The following is a 27,861-nucleotide window of genomic DNA, read 5'->3' on the forward strand; positions in this document are numbered from 1 at the left end:
AGAATTACTACAGATGCTAAAACTAGGGATTAAGTTTGCTAAAAAACAGGTTATTTATATAGTCTCTATCTCCCACAATTACTTAGTACTAAAAGGAAATACAGTAACTTGACAGGGAAGAAACCTGGTGGGCACTACCTTGACCAAGTATCAAAATTAATGCCAACAATAAGAAAACACCTCACTTACCTCCCTATGTGAAGGGCTGAGAACACTACCATCACTCACAACTGTTATATTCCTACCAAAAATGCAGAACCTCATCATCAGTTAACAGGTAAACCCAACTGGGGAAGGACATACACAAAATGACTGTCCTGTGTTACTTTAAAAAAAAAGTTAATATGGTAAAAAAACAAAGACAGCCAAAGAACTGTTCCAGATTAAAGGAGATGAGACGTAAAGGGCTTTGGAAAGTTAAAAAACAAATTACTGGAACCAGCCACCATCTGAGTATCTTTGGATTAGAAATCACTTTCCAGAGTTTGGTAATTATAAGTGACTGTCCTTATAAGCTATAGGTTTTTTTATACCCCAAAAAACTTAGAGGGTAAAGAAGACTGATGTCTGCAAATGGTTCAGGAAAAAAACGTGTATGATTCAAGAGGACAAAGCGAATGTCACAATAGGTTAATTATATTCTACAATCTGAATGATTCTTCATTCTATCCTTACAATTTTCCTGTAATTTGAAAGTATTTCAAAATTTTAAGTTAAAAAAACCAAGACTATTTTAATTTACTCAGTGTCATACATACAGTCAACAAGGTAAATGCTCTGGACACTGTTCATGAGTCAACAGAGAAAGAAATGGAGGTACAACCTCTCCAAGTCTCAGGATACCATAAATTGGGGGGTGTAGACATGTATTCATACTGAAAATACTCAATCACAGAAATATAAAGTTTTCATTTTATTCAAAGTTGGTACAGAATTGCTAACATTTCCATAAAATAATTACTATACTTCAGTTACAGGACAAAATACCACAGAAAGGAATATACTTTGCAAGAAACGCAGTTCATTTGAAGTTTCCAAATACTTTTGAAGGCTAATGCAGCAGCTGGCAAAATAACACACAGTACACAAAAAACAGTGTATTTTACAGAGTCAGTAACGAAAACTGACAGCTCTTTATAGCAGATATGCTTCATTTTTTCATTTGTTTTAAACAGTTAACACTTTTTAAAAACACATTAAACCAAGATCATACATGTCTACAATTTAAAAAATCAAATTGTACACAAAAGGTTAGGACAGTCAAGTTAGAATTGTCATGAATGATTAACAATCTTAAATCTACAATTTCAATCGTATTCCTTTTAATATTGACGTAATCTGGTTATTTGTAACAAATTCTACTTTCTGCTAACATCTAAAACATTGTACAATGAGATGGATCCGATTAGTTAAATCTGAAAATTAAAAAGCTGTGGACAATGAAGGGTAAATTGAAAATCAGTTTACAATTCAAAAACTCACCAATAACAAAATCAATGTTTATCAACTTCATTTATAATCACATTTGGTCTACGATGCCTAACAGACTACAATGATTCATGTACACAACACACACACCCAGTGCTCTGACTGGCCTCTTACAGAAAACGTGAACAAAGCATAACAGGCAAGACACTGGGAAAAACATTTTTCTATGTAGACATCTTTTAAAAATGCATTAATACTTACATATCAAAATTACTAGATAAAAGCAGCAGTATTCTGCTGACATTTGGCTTAAAAATGGATGAATGAAGCAATTTCACAGGATATTATTATAGAAAAGGAATTGGTTTTCTTCTTGAAGAAGACTACTAACTTTTGCACAGCAACTATTTTTGATATCCATTTATCAAAAAAGAAAAAAAGGACTGAGAAGCATAACACAGTTCATATGTGATTGCCAACACAGATCTGGACAACAGAAAATGGGATGTCCATGCAAAGAATGGGTAAATCCCTGCTCTATGTCTGAACTCTGCTGGCAATCTATAAACCGAAGCAACATAGAGGGGAAAGCAGGGAACAGACTCCATATCATTATCTGACACTAATGTAATATGTCATTATTAAAAAAAATAAAGCTTTTGCATTTTAACAACCCCACAGAAAAGTCCATGAGCAAAAGACTTGATCTGTTTGCCACTCAAGAGTTAGAGATCTCACAGTGAAATTAGAAAATTCTAATTATACATATTTACACCGATAGGACTACTTTTTACCTAAACTAATTAAAGCGTTTCCCATGGAATTATAACTGAAAGATGTTTTTGCCAAATGCCTGACGAAAGCATTCTTTCTTAAAAGTTCTTACAAACTATTTTAAATTTTAAAACATTTAAAGGCAGACAATACTTAATACACGGGATTAACAACTTATAACTGCTTTGCACTATCACATACTGCCAAGCCAAGGATGCTCCTCAAACTTTTTTCCTGCATGCGTTTCTGGTATTCCTCTTCCCCTCATTCCCCCAAGCCTGGGTTTCGCATTCTCGAATAATGTACATACACACCTGGCTAGCTTTGTGCTGGAGGGACAGCACAAAATGTTAACAAAATGTTAACTCTTCTAAAACATAACACGTTAGTCTATACCGGCTATAATCTTAGTTCTAGATTTTTATGAGTGGACCAAGTATTTCCCTAAAAAGATAAATATACAAAATAGAAAACAGTAAGAACAAAAGAAGCCACTTCTACTGTTATTTGTATCTTCTGACATGGGCAAAATTCATGACAAAGATCTTTATTCATAGTTGGTATCATGGACTCCTCAGAGGAGGTGAGGGGTCGAGTTAAGTGCAAGGCCAAGTGGAAGGAAAACGTTCTCCTCTTCTGCCCGCACATTCATAGACCTCATTTCATCGAGGCTTGAAAAGGGACAAGTAAAAGAATCCTTTAGGATCCTAGTGCCACTGTGAAAAGCAAAATAGTTCATTTGGCAAATCTGTTTCAGAATTAGTTTAATGCTCAGAACACTTGGATCAAGTCTTCTATTAAAATAAAGCAGCCAAGCATATGGGGACAAAAAAGGTACCTCCATTTCTCACAGAAACCTACACAGAAATTAAAGACAAGTAGTTTTTGCCCTATTAAAGTGTGAATTTCTCCTTGTTAGGGGGATGAGAGGAGAACATTTCCCAAAGATTTAAAAAAAAAAAAACCTCCACTGACTACAGCTTCAAGCAAACATGTCACCTGTTCTACTCACCAACTCTACTGACTACAGCTTCAAGCAAACGTGTCACCTGTTCCACTTACCAAAACCTGTGGCATCTATCACTGTTTCTTTAGATACGAATTGTGGGAAGAGGCCCACAGACCCCATTTTAGCTAGTAACCCCAAAACAGAATTGCAGCATTGACATTTGTATTCTCTCCCTCCATCAAACTATTACTCTAAACATTTAGGACCCAAAACTTAGATACCATACTGTCTCGGGCTTTCAACACCATCTTCATAACAACTCTGAGACAAACACCTGCTGGGTTTTACGGCTGGCACTTGTGGGATACTGAGAATACTATCAGTTTTGTGCTTTTGAGTGTGGATACATGCATGTGTGAACACAATTTTGTGCTTTCTATGGACTTAAGCTTTTTCTCTGTCATGGAATAACCTATCAAGCCTACCATGGAAAAACAAAAATTAAAATACTTCACAGAATATAAGTAAAATTTTTATTATGGATATACAAAAACAAAGACAAATAAATAACATTTAGGCTGCAACACGAATATAGAGCTACCTAAATAAAGGCTGCATGTAAAGGATGTAAATATGATTTAACTTCCTTTGCTAGTTATAACAAAAATTAAGAGAACAAATAATCACAAATAAGAAAGGGAAAGGTGCAAACTAGCAGAGTCAATACTGGTAACCAGAAGGCACTAATTCAAATATAAATATAATTTCCTAAGCTGGTTTTTAGTATGGAATACCATATATATATTGGCCTTTGTCCATCTGGGATTTCAATAATAGTAATAAAGCCTAGTTTCACTTTCCAATTATTACATAAAAAAACTGAGATAAACAAGCATTCCACTTACAGAAGGGTAAACTACACTGATAACTTTAAAAAATTATGTAGGCCAGTTTTGACCAAAAGCAATAAAAAAGTAAACATTCTAACACTCCTTTATCTAGCAGCACTAGAGAACGGAGTAAATTTACCAAGATAAATTAGGTTGCGGATCTCTACTGTCAACCAGTGCTATTGTTAAAAAAGCACTGTAATATGTATTTCCCTTATTGCGGAATTCACTGACCATAAGCCAGCTTCAAGAGAGATGACAGGGCTTCCTTATCACAAGCAATAATTATGGCACAAAGCAAAACCTCTGCTCTTATAACTAAGAATCTGAGACCCTATGTTTTGTCTTGATTTGTTCGGTAGTTGTTTACTTTATTCTAGCATCCCTCTTTTCAATCCTGCTGTGAATCCAGGTGACCAAATTTAAGAATGGTTAACATCAAGTTACTGGTTTAAGTCAAGAGTGTCTAACCTTTTTTTTCCCACTCTGCTACACATTGAAAGCATAAGACTTGTCTTAGGGCCACACATTAAATACACAAACACTAACAAAAGCTGATTAGCTAAAAAAAAAAAAAAAAAAAGTCCATGCATATTTTTCATGATATCTGACACCACAGATTAGCAAAAGTCCTCACAAAATCAGCATGGTGGCAGGCTGGACACTCCTGGTTTAAGTGATCAGCCTTGGTATACAAAGTACCTCCCCAAAAAGTAAAGTGCATGAGAGTAGTAACGGTGCAGATACAGCAAACCTTATTTCTGAGTAAAAAGACTATATATATATATGTGTGTGTGTGTGTGTGTGTGTGTGTGTGTGTATATATATATATGCCAAATCGTTACAGTTGTTGGTTATCAGTACTTACCCCAAAATAAAAAACTAAATCCCACCTTTTATAAAGGAGTTGAGATGAAAACAGAAACACAAATTTCATCAATTCTCGCAATATTCCTTTAAAAGTGAATCAGTAGTTTAAAGCCTTATTTCCAGCACTGGGAAGAGACAGGAGTTTAAAAAATATGTATTTCTATGACGAAGTGAGTAATGGTGTGGGACTCAAGCATGGACAAAGCCTACTAATTACTTTGAATTTCAGTTACATTCTCTTCTAGAAGCCAAAATGGCTTAACATAGTATCCAACAGAGGAGAGTCTGATGAAAACATTCCAAATTCAGAAGTGACTTTAAATGGAGGAAAAGGAATTTGAGCCCTGAGTTAAGTCAACCAAGTCTAGTAATCAAGATTACTACTTATGCAATCCAGCTTCATACCTACTACTAGTACGAAGAGTTTCTCTATATGCCAACTAGTTCCAAATTTTTACCTTTAATTACTATAGGAACAAGTCTTTTTGGCTTCAAACCAAACTCCAAACTGCCTCTCTGCTATGTCTGACACCATCATTCCAAAGGGACTAGAATGAATTTTCACTGTTGCTCTCTCCATAACTTCTGAAAAAGGTGTTTTGAAAATTAAATACTGATGAACAATTAGTGCTTCCATTATTAATCAACAAAGTGTGAGAAAATCATCCTCAAGAATTAACAGGTTAAGCTAGAAGAATTTTAGTATATTTAAACACAACTATATTTAATGAATCATTATTTAGATCTAAGTCTTCACTACAGGGGCAAAACAGCACTTTCGCACACCATGACAAAATGCCTGAAAGTGCACCAAGTTGACCAAAAATCAAAACAGGACTCTGCTAAGTGCCAAAAGAAACAGGTGAAGAACTAAAGCAGCAACATGAAGGAAGACATGAAAAAGCCCAGTCTCTCTGAGTGGTCAGTGATACACAAACAGAAACATATCTATAAAGTCTGCTCAGCCTGATTATCAACACTGAAAGGACTACCTGGTTAATGAGAATTTAATATCACATTTTTCTACTAAATTATCCCTCTCAAAAATCAGTCATTTCTAACCTCTAGGGTGTTAATGGATTTATACTTTACAAAACTTAATGTCAAACCAGAGCAGGTTTTTACTTAACTAGCTGAGAGCTGTGATACTTCAAGTTCTAGAATCCAATTACAATTCCACACCTGTGGATTTTAAGCTAACCTTGTCTTTTAACAACTTGCTAATGTCTGTATCATCTGGGTTCATATCAATGTCTCACTTAGTTTTTCTGATTTCCTGGGAAAATTTTTGCCCTGCGAAGTCACTGCAGTCACTTAAAGAGAAATAAATGGGCTTGTACACATCTTCTCTCAACTCAAACCTAGAAATTGGTGGTGTCACCACCCATGTGGTTCCTGTCTAGTCATCATACCTCAAATGAAAATGAGAAAGTAGAGCAGAGAATAAGGGAATGAATACGCCTAACATCACCAAGTGGGAACACTGAAGGACCTAACTTTCTATAACTAATAGAGCTGCTTTATTTGGTGATGCAGAACAAGAGTAACCCCTAGACTACATTAAAAGATGTCCAAGGAGAAAGGGAAAGATACATGTAACTAGATGGAAGGGAAAAAGCCTAACTACAAAAACAGAAACTAAAAGGCTAATTGCCCTGACAAGACTTTTTAACCCCTTGCTCAGCCTCAGGGGTGGGGTAGGTGGTAAGAGGGTACAGACAAGTGGATAACAACCTCCCAACTCAGATCTTCAAAGGGGAACAGGGATGGATCCCTGCAAATTTCTTGGGTATCATCCCCAAGAGCTCTTGGCTACATGACCCTGGCCAGCCTCTCTGTGCAAAAAGACAATGGATCCTTTGAGTCAACTGAAAAGGAAGCCCTGGGAGATGGGATCTACTGAAAATAGGCCAAAGGACACAGCACTTCTCTAATCTAAAGACAAAAGAGATAACCTCCCAAGGGAAAGAACAGCTGGGAAAAGAAGAGATTGGCTCAAATGTTGACTCTCCTGGGGTGAGCAGGACTGAACACTCACAAATGACCTTCAGAAATCAGAGGTGACCCAAAGAGCCAATAATCATTCTGTATACCAATGTAATAAGCCCTTCTTATCAGATCTTCAGACTAAAAGTGCCTGAGAAAACAACAATCTAAGAACTGGGATTCCATTAGACAATTATTTTCCTCCACCTTTGAAGACCAGTGTCCTTACCTCACTGACTTTTAGCTACCACTTTAGTCAATATCACTCTTGGTCAATTCTGAACCTTAGCTTGAGCTAGTATATATACACATTAATGTATGAAAAGCAATGTCATCATTTGTAGTCAATGTAAAGTAGGAACATTCTGCTAGCTTAAGAAAGTCCATATATCATTCCAGGAACAATCATTCTAATGACATATAGACTGAAGTTTGACCCCTGAAATGAAGTTGCAATCAGCAATTCACATACTTACTCAAGCACATTATCTATTACTGGGAAGCAATAAGGACAAGCTTCAGGGACTTCAGTCTAAATAAAGTGATGTTTATACTGGCAATAATAAACAATCCTAATGAATATGCTAATAGTCATTCCATATTTACAGACATTAGTACTCTAAACTTGACCTACTGCTATATACACACAAATAGACCCAAGATGATAGATTTTATGTATCTTACTAAGACAACAGAGAAGTGGGGTGACCCTAATACTCCAAACTTTTAGGACTCAATGTTAAATAAAGAGGGAGGGTCCACATAAACACCTCTTATTCATTTGCACTGTATACAGAAGAAAATAGGAAGGCTCACCAGCCAGTATGTCAATTCTCACAGCTAAATTAACACAGCAATGCGTTCAGGGTCAAAGAAAATTTTAATTCCTACAATTTAATGTCAATTTGAAAAAAATCAAGATCCTTTTGTGTTCTCAAATACTGAAAGATTTTCTCAAAGGGAGAATAGTTCCTTTAAGAAAATAGGACAAGGGCAGTGCCTGTGGCTCAAAGGGGTAGGGCGCCAGCCCCATATGCCAGAGGTGGTGGGTTCAAACCCAGCCCCAGCCAAAAACTGCAAAAAAAAAAAAAAAAAAAAAAAAAAAGAGAAAATAAGACAAAACATGAACAGACCATTTGTTTGGACATTTCTGGACAAACCATGAGTCCAGATTTGGAGACCTGGTTACTATTCTTCCCAAACAGACTTTGTAACCTTGTACATGTCACAGCCTCAACCTCCTTACAAGAAAAGGATAGTCTCGATTTGGCCCCCACGTTATAACCTCAAGAATGAAACTGAGAAAAAACTTCTACAAGGCACTCTAAGCTCTTCAGAAATACATGCTATTCACACATGAGTAAATTTCTCATCTATAGACTCAGTCCATCAGAAAGCCTCCTGAAGATGGGAAGACATTTATGCTACCTGATTAATTTCTAAAATCAACTTTGGACAATAGAGCCCACCATAATGAAATTAGTTTATAGATTACAAAAAAATTTAAAGTCAACAGGACTGAGTTTTGATTCAAAATCTACAAAATGTCTATAAAATTAATCTTCCCTAAAGAATACAAGCTTAGTAAAATCATGCAATTTAAAAAGTATCAGAGACTAAAAGTCAAAAAAAAGAAAGTAGATACATACACAATTTGCTTCTTTATCTTTTACAGAGGACAAAGGACAATGCTGAGCACACAGGGACGCAGAACTACACAATCCACAGAGTTTTTCTCTAACATCTTTTGCACCCTGTCCTCACAATGGAGAAACGTCCTGCAACTGGGTCCCAAGCCATGTCACAACACAGGGTCCTGTAATTACACAGTCCTGTTGTACTCTCCAAGAGACACACAAGTAACCTGGAAGTTGTCGTTCTTGGCACCTCTCAAACATGCTATCCATCCTACAGAAAGACTATATTCACAATCTTCCAACAGCAAAGTGTGCACTGAGTTCTGATACTGATAGCCAATTTGTACTAAAACATCTTCCTGCTCAAAAATGTACAGGCTGTGTACAGACTGCAGGTCTTAATGACATCAGAATTTAATTTTCCCTCTAAAAACTCAACCTCAAAATCATGATCTAATCAAGCAGAGCAACCTAGCACACAAAGGCCATGTCAATTTTTCTCTAGGTTTCTGGACATATCTTCCAGCTGGATCTACTTTGGCTAATTTCACCAAATAACAAGAACAATGCTAGAAAATTAGTGGAGATGACCTGCTTAGCATTAAGTTAATCAAACACTATAGAGGCTGGTAATTCCCAAACGGTATGAAGAATGTGATTGACTAATATGGGTACCACCAGCAAGATCACGTCATCATCTCTCTGTGATCACTGAACAGTACACTCACAATGTCACTTAACAAACTTGGTGGCCATTTGAGTATGGTTCACTTAAAGTTCAAAGTAGGAAAAATAAAGAGACCTGGAACAAAGTTTTTTCCCCAACATTCTATATACTGTTGGTACAAAAATACCTACAGGAAACATTCTTTCTTTTGGCAACCAGAATCCACAGGCTCATGCTAACAAAATGAACCCAGCAAACTAACTTGTCTTGAAACAAGTATCACACAAACACATTAGTTAAGATTTTGAGTATATAATTCATTGTACAATGTGTAAGAATTCAGGGGTATGGTTTTTTTTTTTTTTGTTAATGGTAGTAGGGATTACAGAGATAAGAGGAAAAAACTTAGAAATGAGCAAATCCTACTTTAGGATAAGCTCTGCCAAGACTTGGGAGTACAGACAGTATACCTTAATTCATGATATCTTAACATATATTCTGCTCTAAGTGGTCTATGAGAATAACTGGTCTCTCCTTACTTTGGTATGCAAAATTTTAAACCACATTTGCACAATTCAGTCTGTTAAGTTTGCTTCATTTAAGTTGAAGGTACTTTACTTTCATCCATCTCTGAGAAAATAAAGTCTTTCAAATAGATGATTTTCTGCTAAGTAAATTTTGGCTAAAACCTACAGCGTAAACAATGCCTGAGAGATGCAACAGTTACATAACTTTTTTCCAAAGACCAGCATTTTCTTAAGTGTCTCACCATATCCTTAAGTTCATAAGGAGAAATAAACAAACATGAAAATTCCAAGCGAACACACAGCAAAAAGTCCAATATTTAGTATTAGTTTAACTTGTGGAGTCTCTTCCAACATTTGTAAACAAACGGCCTCCTCCTCCATCAGGTCTCTGAGACTCCTCTTGCTGAGGCTCTTACTTTTAAAGCCACAAAACCAGTCAATGAACTTCCAGTACCGGCCCACATCCTCTGTTTCCTTCTTTCTCTCTTTCTCACCCATGAGAGCAGCTTGCCCGTTGGAGTAAGCATCTACTGGTGTTTCTGCCTCTGAATGGCCTAAGGAAGCCACCAGGTTACCCTCTTCTCTGCAGGTCACCAACAGATTAACATCTTCAGGTTGCAGGCCCTTAATGCTATCTTCAGATTTGCCATTGGGAATGACATGGTTGATGGCCTCACTGTTCTCACCACATCTCAGAATACTCTTCTCTTGCATTTTGTATGGTTCATCTTTTGGGGAACAGCTCTCCTTCACCACCAGGCTCTTCTTAGACCAAAAGGTAGTGGTACGAATCTGTTCCTTTGTGGGAGGTGGCGTGAGAAGGCTAACAATTACAGTAATGAGTCCTGTGACCCAAAACAATGCTGTGGCCACATACATATAATGTATATCTTTGATGAAGCCTGGCCTGTTATCAGGTTGGTCACACTCTGGGGCACGGTAGGCAAAGGCCAATATCAAACGGACTGCTCCAAGAACAAAGCCAGCCATTCCACCATAGAAAGCCCCTTGTTCATTGCAACGCTTCCAGAAAATTGCCAGAAGGAACAGGGCTGCCACTGGGGGTGTCAGGTAATCTGCTACCTCCTGAATGTAAAGGTACATCTGGCCACCTTGCATCTCCACGATGATTGGCACCCAAGCTATGCTGATCACCACCATAAAAGCCACAAATATCCTCCCCACAATCATTAGCTCCCGGGAGCTTGCACTCTTGCGGATGAGTTTGTACACATCAAGGGTGAATATGGTACTGGCACTGTTAAAGATAGAGTCCAAGTCACTCATCAGAGCTGCAATCATCACTGCCATCATTAAGCCCCGAAGACCCACAGGAACCAGCTTCATCACCAGGCGTGGGTATGCAATATTGGAGCACCCAGCTCTGCTTCCACACACTTGCATGCAGTGCTCTGGGTTGATGCAAGCTATGTCATCAGCAAACAGTATCCTGGAAATCATTCCTGGGACAACTATGATAAACATCGGCAGAAGCTTCAAGAAGCCAGCCATAAGAGTAGAGCCCTTGGCATGAGCAATGTTTTTGGCCGCTAGGACCCTCTGCACGATGACTTGGTCAGCACACCAGTACCATACTGAGGCCGGAGTCTGCCCAAGAATGAATCCAGGCCAAGGAACATCTTCATCTGTTGGATTCCGCAGCATTTTCAGGGCTTCTTTCTTAGGGTAGACATTACAGGAATTTGTGTTGGAAAGGTTGTATGTCAGCAAGATGGAAGTGACATTGGGTGAGGCCAACATGTACCTTCGCTTAACTTCCTCAAACCCGCCAATCTCCATCATACTAATAATCATGAGCGTAAGTGCCCCAACGATCATAAGCAGAGCCTGCAGAGTGTCTGTGTAGATCACTGCAACAAGGCCTCCGGTGACAGTCAGCAAAGCAGTCATGCCAATGAGCAGGATGACCGACACGTAAAGATTCCAACCCAAAGACTCCTGGATAAACAGGGCACCTGAATACAGATCCACTGAGAGCTTGGTGAAGATATAGAGAATCAGAGACAAGGCGGCAAAATAGACCTGAATCCTATGGCCACCAAATCGCTTGGACAAGTATTCAGGCATGGTGTATACCCCTGAACGGATGTAAATCGGGATGAAAACCCATCCCAGAAGTTGCAAAAGCAGTAAGGCATTGAATTCCCATGCGCCCACTGCAAATCCACTTGCAGCTCCAGATCCTGCCAGCCCAATGAAGTGCTCACTCCCAATATTGCTCACAAACAGAGAGGCACCAATTGCTACCCAGGTCATAGAGCGCCCCGCCAGGAAGTATCCGCTCACCGTGCTTCTATTAGATTTCCACATGGCAAAAAAACCAATGCACATGACCAGGATAAAATACAGGGCCACTATGGCAATGTCTGCTGTCTCCAGTACAGCCCTCATTCTGGTAACTTGTGAATAAAAGCGTCCAATGACAGAAGTGTCCGACTTTTTATTTACTTTTTAGCAACCCCAGCCAAGTCTGTAAACCATACGTGAACTGGACTACACAGAGTAACACAGCAGGTCAAAGTCTTTGTCCTTTGTTTTGCTGTCTTGATGGTGGTGGTTGTGATAAACTTTGAAGGAGACAGTTTAAATTTTCCGCTTCTTAATTGGGATTGAGAACTTAGCTCGTACTCTTAATCCACTCTCCACAAGACCATCAGCATTTACTCAGGTGCTGGAGGAGAAATTCTGAGTTGCAGCTAAGTCTAGTGAAGCCTACTGTACCAACCCTGCAAGGCAGCAAAGACAAAAGACAAAGATTGAATTAGAGGAGGGTCTCACCACGGGATGAGGAAACTTTCAGTCTAGCAAACAGTCTAGCAAACGCAGCGCAACAAGACATTCTTTATAAAAAGAAACAAAAAACTTTTACAATACACTTCGGTTCCACAACAAACAGCAATCTATACTACTGTATGTAGCTGATACTTTAAGTCAGTGAGAATATTTATCGTTTTGAACTAAGGACAAAAATTTATCGACCTAATGTCAGTAGCCTAAATTCAGCAACTGTCTATCATGACATTATCCTCTCTTGTCTCACTGTGCTCGTCTCAGATTGGAGCAGGCTATTAAGATCTTAAAGCACCCTAAAAGGCAGAAAACACTTAATGGTAAGAGCATAAAAATGAATCTTTGGATACTAAGAATACCAAGAGAGTTTGGGACCAACTCTTTTGGCCATTTACAGTCCTGGACGAACAGGCAGGTGGTGTTCACTAGGTATTAGCATCTACCCTCAGACACCATGTATGGCTCAGTCTGTGGAAATCTATTGTTATAAACCTCTACTAAACTCCTTCTGTGAACATCTACAGCTATCATCTAGTAACTAGAACCTGTGAGATGCCACCTGCCCTAATGGGAAACAGGGCATTCTGCGTAACAAACTGGAAACAAACAACTTATAACTCTATTAAAAAACTTTACTCTTTTTGCTACTAAAAAACCCCAAAAAACTTTTTAAAAGGTAATCTCTTTCCCTTCCTTTTCATCAGGTAGTATTTCTAAGAACCTCCAAGAAGACAAAGGCACTGAGTCAAAGTTTGGTTGAGTATTTTTTCCTCTTAATGGTTTTTTTGTTGAAAGATATAGAAAGCAGGGGTGAGGAGAGTGGAAGAAGTTTTCTGGAAAACTGAAAAATAATTTATTATGTCTTCCACATCAAAAAAAAAAAAAAAAAAGACAGGCGGCGCCTGTGGCTCAGTCGGTAAGGCGCCGGCCCCATATACGGAGGGTGGCGGGTTCAAACTCGGCCCCGGCTGAACTGCAACCAAAAAATAGCTGGGCGTTGTGGTGGGCGCCTGTAGTCCCAGCTACTCGGGAGGCTGAGGCAAGAGAATCGCTTAAGCCCAGGAGTTGGAGGTTGCTGTGAGCTGTGTGATGCCACGGCATTCTACCGAGGGCCATAAAGTGAGACTCTTGTCTCTACAAAAAAAAAAAAAGACAATTATCGACCATTAGCTAAAAAAATCATCTTCAGTAAATCAGATATTTTTTCAGTCCTGGATAATCACTCTGCAAAATAGACATTTGTATTTACTTAAAATCAAATTTATTAATTTGATGGGTTTTCTCTCGGAAAAAAGGACAAATTCCAAATCTTAGACATTAATTGAAACTGCAGCTGACAGATCAATATGAAAAACATTTTTATTCAACCTAATCCCTTCCACATGGTAACTTCTCTAAGCAATGTCTCCTTTTACAATTAGGCAACCTCAGAGAATAAAATGTCTTTTCCATGCTTAAAAACAGCAGTTGCTTTCTGATAAATCTAGGCATTTTCCTTTTAAAATTAGCAGTGAACTTAAGTTCTATAAATGATACTAAACCCACCTCTTTTCTAAACTGTTCAAAATAGATTGCGGTACTAAAAATTTTTAAAGCATTTTTCTCACTGGCAAGAAAAGCTGGACATAATGCCTAAATACTAACGCCCTCCCAAATGAAGTTATTAGGTCTTAATTTATAAAGCTGCCTAGTTAGAAATGACCTAATCTCATCTTTATGCCCTTTTAAAGCATTAAGCACTACAGTTAAGTATGCTAAATAAACTAACTAGTTTCTTTCCTCCTAAAAAATGTCAAGGAGTAAATAAAATTGTTAGACAAAAGCAAAAAAAAAAAAAAGTAAGAGTTGAAATTTCTATCACTTCATATATGCCAAATCCTTAAACTGGTCTTATTTCTATGACCACCCTTCCCACCTACCAAAACTTACTTGGATTTTTTGTTTGGTTTTTGAGACAAGGTCTTACCCAGTCTGGAGTGCAGTGCCATTATCACAGCTCACTGCAACCTCAAACTCCTGGGCTTAAGCCATTTTCCTGCCTCAGCCTCCCAAGTAGCTGGGACCACAGGTGTGGGCTACCATGCCAGGCTAATTTTTCTATTTTTTATAGAGACGAGGGTCTCGCTCTTGTTCAGGCTGGTCTCAAACTCCTACCTTACCTCAGCCTCCCCAGGGATTACAGGTGTGGCCTCAGTACCTAACCAAAAAACTTAAGTTTTTAAAAAAATACCTTGACATTATTTATAAGGCATCACCTAAATTATTAATGAAATCTTATCAGTTTGACTATTATGCATTAATTATTTAAAAGGGTGCCTTGAGATGTTTCAGAATAAGGGAAGCTCAATTACAATGAAATTGCTTCTGACAGTTCAGAAGCCCTGCCTTCCACAGAGCTCTCCCTGCCACCTGACATCCAAGCCACACTCATGACACTCGTTTCAATTTCCACAGAAAAGCCTCCTGGCTCACCCATCAGAAGGCATCACTCTTCCCAATGGCACAGCTTACCAGATTGCCCAAAGAAAGGAGAGAAACACCCAGGGTATTTTGTTTTCATTTAGGGGGGAAGTAGGGTGGGTTTTATGTCACAATGCTGCTGTAGCAGCTTATTTTTTTAGAGAACAAAGTGCTCAGAAACACAACAAGCGCTTCCTTCCTCCATCCCTAGGAAGCACTACTCTATCATCAATTACACTGCTTCTCATTGTCAAATACAATTACAAAGCAGGTATCTACGCCACATTCTGCTCCCTGTTAAATGTTCAAACTGGTTGCAATTCCCATGTGAGAATTTTCTCAACAAGAGCAGGTAAACAAGAAAAGACATTCTGCCCACAGGAGACACAGCACAGAGCAGCCAGATAGGAGCTCAAGGCTGAGTTCTCAACTACTCCCCTTTCTCACTGGATGGTATACCAGTCTGTGGATAGGTTTTTAGATCTTTCCAACTTAAACAAAATATATCCAGAGACCAGCACCTAGTAAAAACTGGAAAAGGAAAAACAAAACAAAACCAAAAATAGGTCAGTTTGTAGAAAGATATAAAAATGCTGTAATACAATGCAGCTAAATTTAAAAATTGTCACAGCCTTGAATTTCAACCTCTCTGGAAATAAATATACATTCCTTATAAATGGTTCCAAATAAAATGTACAATGTAAGCAGTGTACTTTTTTTTTTCTTTTAAAGACATATAAACATTCCCAACAAACCAGAGTTCCTTTATATTTAGGAAGAATACACATTAAAAAAAAAAAAAATCCTTTCTGCAGCTAACATGAAGCTGTTTAACTTATATATTTAAATTTATGTATGCTTTTTTTCATGGTTCAAGGTTCAAGTAAACATCAAGTGAGAAATGTGGGACAAGTAATAAAATAGGTATAGTTATGAAAAGTTATGTAGGTCAGTTCCTTGGTAGAGCATTTTTTAAAAGAAAACGTATTTCTGTAATGAGAGTAATACTTGTAAAATCCATAAAGAAATGGTCATCACCTAGGGGTGATGAACAGGTTTAGACAAACCTCATATACAGAGGATGCTTTGAAACAGAGCAAATCCCCCCACCCCCCAAAAGATGGCATCCTTTCAGAAAGTCATGTTTTACCGATAGCTTTGCATAGAATTAGAATGCAATTTTGGTATATTTCATGTATTGGACAAACTAAATTACAAAATGAAGAATTACTATAAACAGAGACGTATACATAAATATTTGAGCAACTAGAAAGAGGATAGAATGTAAGACCAAAATTTAAACCAGCTAATTAAACTCCTTTGGGTATAGAAAACATAATAACCAAGATATTATTAGTTATTATGAACAAATCTCTCTTCTACTATCTAGTGTAACCATGTAATTTATCTTCCAAACCAAGAAACTATTCTGAACAATCTGTAAAAGCCAGGACATACATATCACCAGAAAAAAAAAAAAAAAAGCAAGGAAAATTATCCTTGTTACCTCCTAGCCAGGGCTTCAAGTCATAATAAATTCAATGACACCTATAGGCTAACAAAAAAGGCAAAATACAGTAACCCTAAAAGTGACCACACAACCTCTTTAGCTATAGAGTCAATTTACAAACACAATTCTAGGGACACTGAACAGGCCCAGCACAGCAGTCTGTCAATGACGGCTTGGAGTCCTGCTCATATTCTAATTCAAATCAAAAATATTCACTTTACCAGCTACTAATTTAACCTGCCTCAATTATAATGGCTGTTGTACCTGTGTAACTTATCCAAAATAAGAAACAACACAGTCATATTCAAAGCTTGTTTTCTCCCAACCCTAACTGCCCCCACCCCACCCCCAATATCACTAGATTTCAAGACTCTATTGAGGGGAAGGGGCACGCAGGCAGCACAGTACAGCAGGAAGCAGCTGAGCTCTCAAGGGCTGGGTTCTATGCTTTGTCACTTCACTTCTTAACTTCAAGATCTCAGGCAAACTTATCTCCAGGAGCCTCAACTGTCTTGTTTGTAAAATGAAACCACCTCTCCTAATGGTTTAATAATAAGTAACAGACAAAGCTCCTGTCGCCTATACAACATGAAGGTGGCTGAGTAAATGTTGATTCACTCTCCACAGCCAGAACGTACCAGAAGTGATGATACTAGCTCCTTCCCAAATTAAACTGCCAAATCTGTGCCAGGCACATGAGGATCTTGACAAAAGTTATTTATATGTAAAAAATTAGATAAAGTGGGCTTAGCGCCTATAGCAGTGGTTACAGCACCAGCCACATATACCAAGGGTGAAGGGTTCAAACCCAGCCCAGGCCAGGTAAACAACAGCTAAACTGCAACAAAAAAAAATCACCACGCACTGTGTTGGGCACCTGTAGTCCCAGCTACTTGGGAGGCTGAGGAAAGAGAATTGCTTAAGCCCAAGAGTTTGAGGTTGCGGTGAGCTTTGATGCCACAGCATTCTACCCCAAGGGTGACACAGTGAGACTGTGTCACCAAAATAAAATAAAAAAATTAGATAAAATTATGATGTATGATATGCAGTTGTCTCACAAGTATCTTAAAGAGACTACCAACCATCCCATCAACTATTAGCTCCTAGTTACATCACTTCATTCAAATAAAATATGAAAAAAATAAAGTATACAGAGAATTCTTACAGAATATGCATACATGGTTTTCACTTGTCATCTTTCTTCAAGGCCTTGCAAAGCAAATTTTAGCGGTGGAATAGATTAATAGTGCTTGGTGCAGAGAATGTTTATGTACTCACCCAAGACCGGGTCCTCAACCCTTAATTTTAAAATGTGGAACACAGACACTGTAGTGGTTTATCAGTGACACTTAAAAGCAAAATGAGTTTTCCTAATACAACTGACATAAATTACAGACAATTTTAAATTACAAGTGTAGCTGAAAACAACACTAGGTTAAGTACCCCAACACCAAAAATCTAAAATCTGAAATGCTCCAAGATCCAAAACTTTCTGAGTGCTGACAAGGCGCTCAAAGGAAATGCTCACTGGGACATTTCAGAGTTTTGGATTTGGGATGCTGATACCATATGAAACTGTGATTAAGACTCAAATGGACTTCAAACCATACTCCGAGGACTCCTAGTTCTTCACATACCATCACAGGGTCAAAAGGGAGGCAGAGCAGGCAGGGATTTGAGTCCCTCTCATAACCCTGTCAACCAGAACAACTCTATTTTTATTGGTTTCTCCTTTGTGTGTGCTGGGGGAAGAAGGAGTGTTTCCCTGGTAAGTAAATCATTTTTTCAAATAAAATCCTACCTACCTAGAAATAAACAACCCAGTTTATTATTTCATGTAGAATTTTTTTTAAGACATCTCAGAGAAATAAGACCTTTTGGATATGAGAACAACTAAGAAACTATCACTGGTTTTATGCACATACTAGCCTATGTACAAGGAACAAACTCAACCTATTTTTTTGAGGAAAATAAAAATGTGAAATAAAGCAGCAGTGCCTATGATACCATATCATGTAACCTCAGTGACTATAAACATTTGTGTAACTCCTAGTGGGAAGATTTCAAGAGAAGGAGCATTGTGTGCTTGTAAAAGACTGTTATCAAAGATAAGCTGAGTTATAAAAAAATAAAACCTGATACTGACTCAACCCCTAACTACGTACAATGTCTGTAGTTTCATGTACATCATTTTAATGTTCACGACAATCATGAGATGAGTTTAATTATGACCATTTCACAGATGAGAAAACTGAAGCCAGGGAGATAGGGTAACTTGCCTCAAGACACACATGTTTTGAAGCCAGGATTTGTACTCACACCTATGTGTCTAAATAGCTTCTGCCCTTAATCACTATAGCTTCTTTACTGATAGGAAAAAACATTCATATTATTAACGTTTTAATTACATTTAATATTAATGTATTAATATTACACAAGATCATTCAACATCATGCACATTTAAACATTGTGTTTAAATATTTGTGCTAAGAGAAAATGCCCAAAATGGATATAGAACAAATGTTAATAGAAGACTACAAACAGCCCATAAGATAAAGTTCAGTTTAAGTATTTATGTATGATCCTATGTGAATGGATATGTATATGGAGAAATGAAGAGAATAAAAGCAAAAAGCAGTCCCAGGCATAGGCTTCTTAGGTAAGTAAGTAAACTCCAAGCAGGAAAACCCCGATGAGTCAACTGTTAAGACCAGAGTCCATCAAGGTTTTCACCATCCACATCCAAAGCCTTCATTCTCTTTCCGAGTTAATCAGTCCTTCAGCCAGAGAAACAGAAAATTAAGTCTCAAGGTCTACTCTATACTTGACCCAGTTACCACACTGTATCAATCTAAGCCAATCTTCACCTGCTAACTCCCACTACTTTAACAGACTGGGTTAAAAGAACTGGTAATGTGATCCACAGGTGCGGGGGTTCTCCCTAGGCAAAATCTAGGGAACACTGCTATCATTGAAGAAGTATTTGTGACAGCCTATCCTTCTGTTCAGGTATGAAATGTGGGTTGGCCCCTAAAACCTGTTCTCCTCTCAAGCTTTCTGAGAATGGCAATATTACCCGTGCTACCGCTCAGGCCAGTATCACCTGTGACTGCTAATTCACTTTCTTCTTCAACCCTATGTCGCCAATCCACAAGCAAAGCCTACTGGCTCTATCTTTTCATTATATCCATAATTGGACCACTCATCAATCTGGTTCAAATAACCACCAATCACATCCACATAACTTGGCCTCCTGTCTCCATTCATCTACCCATGGGATGCTACAGGGCATTAGCACAGTAAGCAGTCACTTCCTTATCCACAAACCTCCAGGGCTGGCTCTTCCCTATGCAGGCAGCACTATACCCCCAAGTCGCCCTAAGACTTGCCCTCCTCTCCCTTTTTATATCTTTGTTCAGAAGTGACTTCCCTGACCATCTCAATCCCTGTCCTCACTTTTACATTTTTTTTTTTCTCTAGTACTCAATAGCTTCGAATATACTATTAAGACTTAAGCTTCTGTTTCCTCACTAGCAGGACATAAACTCCATGAGGGCAAAGGTTCACTGGTAAGGTCTCAGGGTCTAGAACATCATCTTGCACACCTAAGATGTCAAATGTTTGTTAAATAAACAAATCAAATATGAACTAATTACCTCATCACCAAAACTGCTTTCCATATCCTACATAACTATCAATAGTGCCTTTTTTAAGCAATTAACAGATAGATTAAAAAAGCCAAGCAAGAGGGCAAAAGGCATCCCTCCTCAGCCATCTCAAACTGCTCTGAGGGCATGCGGACGGTAAAGGCAAATCAGAATTGGTCAAAATGCCCTTTGTTCAGATGAAAATCTCAGTGAGCCATGACACAGTAAAAACTGTACCTGGGGCAACCATCCTCCCTTCCTCCCCTCTACTAGCTCCATTTTGGAGTAAGTTCTAGGTTTTACTGCTACAATGGTTGGCATACTCTTCCTAGTGTCCAAACCTTCCCCATGCATGTGTCTGGTGACTATGTTCACATGATCAAAGGGGGAGGTCACTGTTGGCAAGTGGCACTTCCCTTCAGCTCACTCCACACACACAAGCACCCTTGCTGATGTCAACCCACGAAGCACTGCTCCCTTTCCCACTTCTCTATTACACCAGACTTCAGTGTTTCCACAACACTGAAAAAGTTGCTTTAGTAATCAGCACTTACCAAACAATAAACTCTACTTTACGCCACATGTTTAAATTCATCTAATCTTCACAAAACCCCCACGAAGCCAGGAGTAAATCACTAGAGAGGATCACTAAAGAGTTCAACAACACTGTCTCTGGAGTAGGCATGAGGAATGCATCCTTTTACAACACCTTTCAGAAAGACATACTCAAAAAACTAGAAATAAACATGAGTCCAGCTAAGTGATGCAAAAGGAAAGATACGATGAGAAAAACACCACTAGTAACCTCTAGTGCAGTAATGCAGGAGAAAAACACCACTAGTAACCTCTAGTGCAGTAATGCAGCTAGGCAATGATTACAAGGGGTGCTAAATAAAACCCTCTGGTCAAAGGCTGATTTAGGATTTTAACATGGGTGGATGAGAGTGACAACATTTGCTCGCTCTAAAGCTGTGGTTCTCAACCTTCCTAATGCCACAGCCCTTTAATACAGTTCCTGTGGGTTGCAACCCACAGGTTGAGAATTGTTGCTCTAAAGGCTAACATGACTCTTGACATGTTACACCCAGGATGCCTTAAGTATTCTTGCAAAATAAAACAAAACATTAATCAGATTTCCACCTATTGGTCTACAGAAAATACCTAGAATAGAACATATAAAAGAGCAGAAGTGATCAGCCAAAGAATAAGAAGACTTAGAGACCATTAAGTGAACATAATCCCTGGACCTTGTTTGGAGTCAGTCAAGCAAGACAACTATAAAGAAATATTTGAGACAATTTAGGGACTCTGCACATGGACATTCAGTGTTAAGGAATTGTAGTTAGGTGTGATAAAGGCACTGCAGTTGTTTTTAAGAAGTCCTTATCATTTAGACACATACTAAATATTTACAGGTGAAATGATGTAACTGTCTTGGCTTTAAAGTACTCCAGCAATAACCAGATTGGAATCACCAACAGGTGCTAGTATCAGTGGAAGACTGAGGAATAAAATACTCATTCTCAAGTTTGTTATTACATAGCTTACTTACTACAGAGAAAGGTACACTTAAAATAAAGCAATCTAGTGGATGTCACCTAAACCAAAAGGACTGTTTAACATCCCCAACAATGGACAAAACTATCATGGACCTGATACGTAGGTCACTATGGAAGTTTTGAGACAAACTGTGTTATGGTCCATTATTTCACTTCCAAAAAACATATTCAGCTGCACCCTTTCTGATTCAGCTGTGCAAGTTTCAACTCCCTCAGCTTATTGGTGTTGCTGGGAGGGCTTCATTTGTTTCCCTCCACACAAATTTTGCATTTCCTGATTTTTACCTAGGTATGATGCACTGACATCCTCGTGGACTGTTCCTGCAAAAGATGTTTAACCTATTTCGAAGCAGGAGAAAGCAACTATACACAAATCCAAAGTGAGGGATTCTGCAGAACAGTGGGCTTGGACTTTTCCAAGTGCCACTGTCATTAATTACAAATGCTTTAGTATTGTTCAAGGAGATTAAACAACTAAATGCACGATCCTTGATTGAATACTATAGATAATTAAAAACTATTCCTGGAATAACAGTGCAAACTGCAATATAAATTGAAAATTTTATAACAGTATCATATCAATGTCAATTTTGAATGTAATGGCTATGATGTGGTTAGAAAAAAGGCCCTTATTCCAACAATGTCTAGATGTCTGCAACCCTCAAAGGGTACAAATCTTTAAAAAGATAAAATACAGCAGATTCTTTTTTTTTTTTTTTTGTGGTTTTTGGCCGGGGCTAGGTTTGAACCTGCCACCTCCAGCATATGGGACCGGCGCCCTACTCCTTGAGCCACAGGCGCTGCCCAAAATACAGCAGATTCTAACTAGTGACCCAGATGAAAAGCATAGAAGTGTTAAATGAACTGTTCTTACTGACAGTTTTAAAGTTTATAATGAAGTTAAGAAAACACAAAATAGTCCAGCAATAAACAAGGAAGGGGGTGAAGAAAGGCTGTAAATGATAACTAATAGTAGAAGCTGAGTGATGAGTACAATGTGGAGATTCGCTGGTCTATATTTACTTTTAGGTGTACCTGAGTCTGTCTTAAGTCTCACTTCTAAAATAAGAGAAAAACATGCACCTCAAGGCAACATCATCAAGGTAAGTTACTAGATAAAAAGTCCTCTGGAAAAAAGTATTAAAACAGCTGTTATACACTAGCAATTCTTCCAGGAAAGTCTTGAAGACCATCAAAAAGCCCACTTGACTGAATGAATGTTAACACAACTGCTCCAACACCTCTCACTCCTTACAGCTCTTCCACCCCAATTAACAGCCTGAACTTGCTTGCTCACTTTGTGCTTCTGCCATGCCTGAGCATCCTAACTAAAATGCAACTGGCCACGTTGTAGTCTCTTATCCAGCTTTGGTTTTCTTCATATCATTTACTTTGTCTCCCTTACTAATAAATGTAAGCGCTATAGAGTTGATTCCCCAAACATGGGGTAATACTGGCACCTAGTAGGTGCTCAAAACAGATTTGTATTATTTCCTTAACTAAAGGGATTTTACGTACTATGACTACAGTGAATATGCTTACAGAAGCAGTGATCAAGAGCATAACTTCTAGTTGGAGACTGCCCAGAGGATACTGAGCTTGGCTGTTCAATGCTGGGCATCTTTCTACTTCAATTTTCCTTTGTAAATGGAAATACCTAACCTTAAGGTGGTTGATGATTCAAGAAAAAAATGTGTATTTTAAGTACATATATGTATATAATTCCTGCTTTTTAAAATCAACCACTAGGGTTAGATGTTACTACCAGTCATCTAGCCTCCCTCAAAGGCTAATGACCACCAGGTTTAGAGAGCTGAAACATATAACCACATCAACTTGTGTTTCTTCTGTTCTCACGCTACTTGGTTCCAATTTTATGTTCCTAGAAAAACCGTTTCCAAAGAACAGATAAAAATTACTACTCCTCATTTTCCTATGTGACCACGGCAGAAAATGTACATACAAGCACCTGCTCATAGACCAGATTCTAATTCTCCCAGGAAGCCAAGTCATAAAGAGAAGACCTTGAAATTGGGGTATTTCCTCACAAAGATTCTTTTGGTTGAAAAATGTAAAAACATTCTCACTTCCCCCACAGGTTGGAGACGATAAGATTTTCAAAAAGTAAAAAACAGAACCACAAATAGGACAACTGTAATGGTATTTGGAAGAAATGGTGGAAATTATACCCTGAATTAGAATTAAGAATAGAAATGAACAGGCACAGTATTTTAGATTATGAATGTAACAGATTTTCCTCTTATATTTCAAAGACAAAACAAGTAGTTGGGTATAAAAATCCAGAAGTAGGTTCAGAACTGTTTTCCTTGTGTATCAGAAGGTAGATCTTAAAATTACAATTTCTAATGATTTCATCCTAATCAAATATTTAACAAAATTTTTCTCTTCACTTAATATTCTTACACACACAGGCCAAATTTACAAAAATTTCTGGACTTCACTTAGTCCACACACATGAATGACAATAAAGCTGCCAGGTTTCCCAGGCGGAGGCTGTCCCCAGTGGACATAAGGTTTTATATATATTTCCCCCCCCCCCCCCCCCCCCCAGTTTTTGGCCGGGGCTGGGTCTGAACCCACCACCTCCGGCATATGGGGCCAGTGCCCTACCCCTTTGAGCCACAGGTACCGCCCAAGTAATATAAACTATAGTGAATGACATAGACATACCAAGCCAAAAATGTCATTTTCTAGACAAAGCAGCCTTCACAAGGAAGTTGTATTGCAAACCCCTACAAGGTTAATAAAAAGGAGTACAAATCTAAATGTACTAATGCGCGCTTAAAATTAGCAATCTCTCAGACATTTCAAGACAAAGTGGAATATCAATTTACACTGTTCGGTCACATGCAACTCTCTGAAGTTCATGTGTACACTTTAGCCTAAAGGGACATACGTTAATCTAACATTCCAAAACTAAGACTGATATTATTAAGAACTAAACATGCTCACCATTTACTCAGTAGCTACTGCTCCTATTTTAAACTGATGACCAATTAATAACATGGGCTTTGTCAACATCGATGCTACAAGAGGTTTAAAAAAAAAAATGTTAGCACCAATTATCTAAATACCTAAATATCTTATCTAATACAATCATCTAAATATCTAAATTTAAAAATTAAATTACAAAATGAAGGTGAAATCTAACCCACAGATACTTAAACACTATGGCAAAGTGTAATACATTTTGTATTAGCTGCCACTATCTTTGAAAGCCAAATTTCCTTTAAAACCTGAATTTTTGGCTGAGTAGCTAGATAGAAAACTGTTGGCAAAACCAGCCCTGCAACCCACCCCATGGCAACAGTAGACAAGAATCAAGTAGTTAAGTACAAACACCATTAACTCAAATATTTATTGCGGAAGAACTCTATTTCAGATTTGACTCAGTCTGGAATTTTGATAAAAATAAGCTTACATCTAAGTTCACATTTTGGAGTCTCTTCATAAATTGGGATAATGGAAAACTAGTCAATGAAATTAAGCAACTTGCCAAAGAATCACAAAGATACTTTAATGACATATTGAATACCTGCTATCTTCAAGGTCACGTACCCAATTTGTCTTCAAAGGCCCACCTTACAGATGAGGAACAAAGGGTCCAAAAAGGTTACCATCCCTAGGAAGCAGGTGCTAGAATTCAAAACCAGATCTGCCTCTAAAGCTCCCAATCTCCCAGTACCATTCTGTTTATTCTAACATAACACAACCATTATCTTCCATTCAAGCTCTTTCAAGGTTCTTCTCATGTAGGAAAAAAAAAAAAATCAGAGCACGTACAGAAGTCTTCATTCCCAAAGCCATCACATCCAGCCAAAACAGCATACATGCATACCTTAAATTTTTAACACATATACATTATTCACTTGCCAACATTAATATGGAGTCAAAGTACTTGAAGAACATCGACGATTTGGAGTTCCTTGATGACCGTAGTTCCTTATCCACACATGTACCATCTACAACGCCCAGTTTAATTAAAATGGAAAGCTTTCAGAGATCCTGGTAATGCAGTCTACATACAGAATTCTCCTGGATATTATTCTTCCTCCCTCACTTTTAGTTATTCCAGTCATATCTAACACTACAGCCATTGTTCTAGTGACTCACCTTTTATGAAGTCCTCCCAAAGAATCCAACTTGGTTCTCAGGGGGGAAAAAAAAATGGCACTCTTTTCACCAATTCACATAACATTTAAGTTATTACAAAAAAAAAAAGATTATGTGCCATAAAATAGAGTTGGAAATGAACACAACTTTTGGTAACCATACAATTCACCCAGTCCACACACAGCGCACTAACTTGAAAGCAACTTGCTAGAGCACAGCCTGTATCCTAGCAAAGAACAGTTTCAGAAAGATCAGAGTAGCGATCCCCTCAAGGTAGCTAAGTGGGCACCTAACCATATGTGCAGAGCATAGCAGAGGACAGAAATCAAATAGGCTTGACCCTCAAGAACTGGTAATCTAGCAAAGGAGGTAAGATACATTCACCAATTAACCATAATACAATGTAAAAAGTGGTTCATTGGGGCGGCGCCTGTGGTTCAGTGAGTAGGGCGCCGGCCCCATATGCCGAGGGTGGCGGGTTCAAACCCAGCCCCGGCCAAACTGCAACAAAAAAATAGCCGGGCGTTGTGGCAGGCGCCTGTAGTTCCAGCTGCTCGGGAGGCTGAGGCAAGAGAATCGCGTAAGCCCAAGAGTTAGAGGTTGCTGTGAGCTGTGAGCCGTGTGACGCCATGGCACTCTACCCAAGGGCAGTACAGTGAAACTCTGTCTCTACAAAAAAAAAATAAACAAATAATAATAAATAAATAAAAAGTGGTTCATGTGATGAGAGACTGAGACACAAAAACAATGCAACCAAAGGAAAAGACTATAGTCTATACATACAGTGGGGCAGATCCTAGATGTCCGTTAAATGTACCAAATGAGTTAGAAAGAAGGAACTTGAGGCAGGTATTCATGGAGATGATGGAATAATGTGGAAAGGGAGGGCATCCCAAACACAAAAGCAGTGTGACACAGGAACCAAAGAAAATAAAATGGCATGGGATTTACAGGGATCTGCTGCAGCTCTGTTTTCTCAGTATATGGAATGGAGAATGGAAGGAGAGAGACAAGGTTTAAAAAACAAGCTTGCGGGGCAGCGCCTGTGGCTCAGTGAGTAAGGTGTCAGTCCCATATACCGAGGGTGGCGGTTCAAACCCGGCCCCAGCCAAACTGCGACAAAAAATAGCTGGGCATTGTGGTGGGTGCCTGTAGTCCCAGCTACTCTGGAGGCTGAGGCAAGAGAATCGCCTACACCCAAGAGCTGGAGGTTGCTGTGAGCTGGGATGCTACAGCACACTACCAAGGGCAACAAAGTGAAACTCTGTCTCTTAAAAAAAAAAATAAAAAAAGAAAGAAAGAAAACAAGCTTGAGTAGTATCAGAGGCATTGGCCTTGGCCGCCTTGACCTCCTGCTGAGTGCCTTCAAGAAAGACCTGTGATTTCGCAACAGTGTTGATAGAATCAACTAGTATGGTAATCAGAAATCTATCACCATAGGATGCTTTCTATTATTCCCTTGTTAAAAATGCATCCCCTTAGTTGTTTTAAAGTTATCTCAATGTCATACATTTTTGCAACCCAACAAGCATTAACTATTCCCTCCTCAGGACTACATCGTAAGAAACCAGCTAAGAATCTTCTAGAGTTCAAGAAAGAAACATGAACAGTACAACTAGGGCAAGGAACAAACTATATGGAACTGAGACTGCAGGAAAAGAAAGAATTGAACATAGTCTAAAATGACAGAGAAGCAATTAACAGAAACAAGTTATGCAATCAAAAGTAGGTAGTCAACTCATTAAGTTTTGAACCACAGAGTCTGCAGTGACAAAGGGACATCCAGGAGGCTACAACTAGCATAGAAGACAGTAGAAAATGCCAGGGTTGTCAGCTTGTTACAAAAACAGCACATCAACCACGAGAAGGCTAAAGGCATAGTACATAAAGAAAACAGAAAGGGAAGAATCAAGGGAGAAATGTCAAAAAACAGTACCTTAACAAGTCAAGAGAAATGTTAAACCTAGAAAATTCTGTGCCTGTACATTCTAAATCAGGGTTTAGAAATTTTG

At 38.5% G+C, this 27,861-nt stretch overlaps 2 protein-coding genes across 4 annotated transcripts in view; both read right to left on the bottom strand.

Moving 5' to 3' along the window:
• The window catches only part of MRPS6 (mitochondrial ribosomal protein S6), a 68,982-nt gene that overhangs the window by 35,153 nt on the left and 5,968 nt on the right, over positions 1 to 27,861 (bottom strand). The gene's annotated exons all lie outside the window — the stretch shown is intronic.
• Positions 901 to 27,861, bottom strand: part of SLC5A3 (solute carrier family 5 member 3) — a 31,895-nt gene continuing 4,934 nt past the window's right edge. For 2 of the 3 annotated variants that reach the window (XM_053564921.1, XM_053564919.1), the window contains exon 2: positions 901 to 12,475. In XM_053564921.1, the coding sequence (XP_053420896.1) occupies positions 9,984 to 12,140 (2,157 nt within the window). In that variant the 5' untranslated portion in view covers positions 12,141 to 12,475 and the 3' untranslated portion in view covers positions 901 to 9,983. Of the gene's footprint in view, positions 12,476 to 24,688; positions 27,830 to 27,861 lie in introns of those variants that run through there. The other variant, XM_053564920.1, reaches the window with a different exon arrangement.

The sequence above is a fragment of the Nycticebus coucang genome, chromosome 16, assembly GCF_027406575.1.
Source record: "Nycticebus coucang isolate mNycCou1 chromosome 16, mNycCou1.pri, whole genome shotgun sequence".
NCBI lineage: Eukaryota > Metazoa > Chordata > Mammalia > Primates > Lorisidae > Nycticebus > Nycticebus coucang.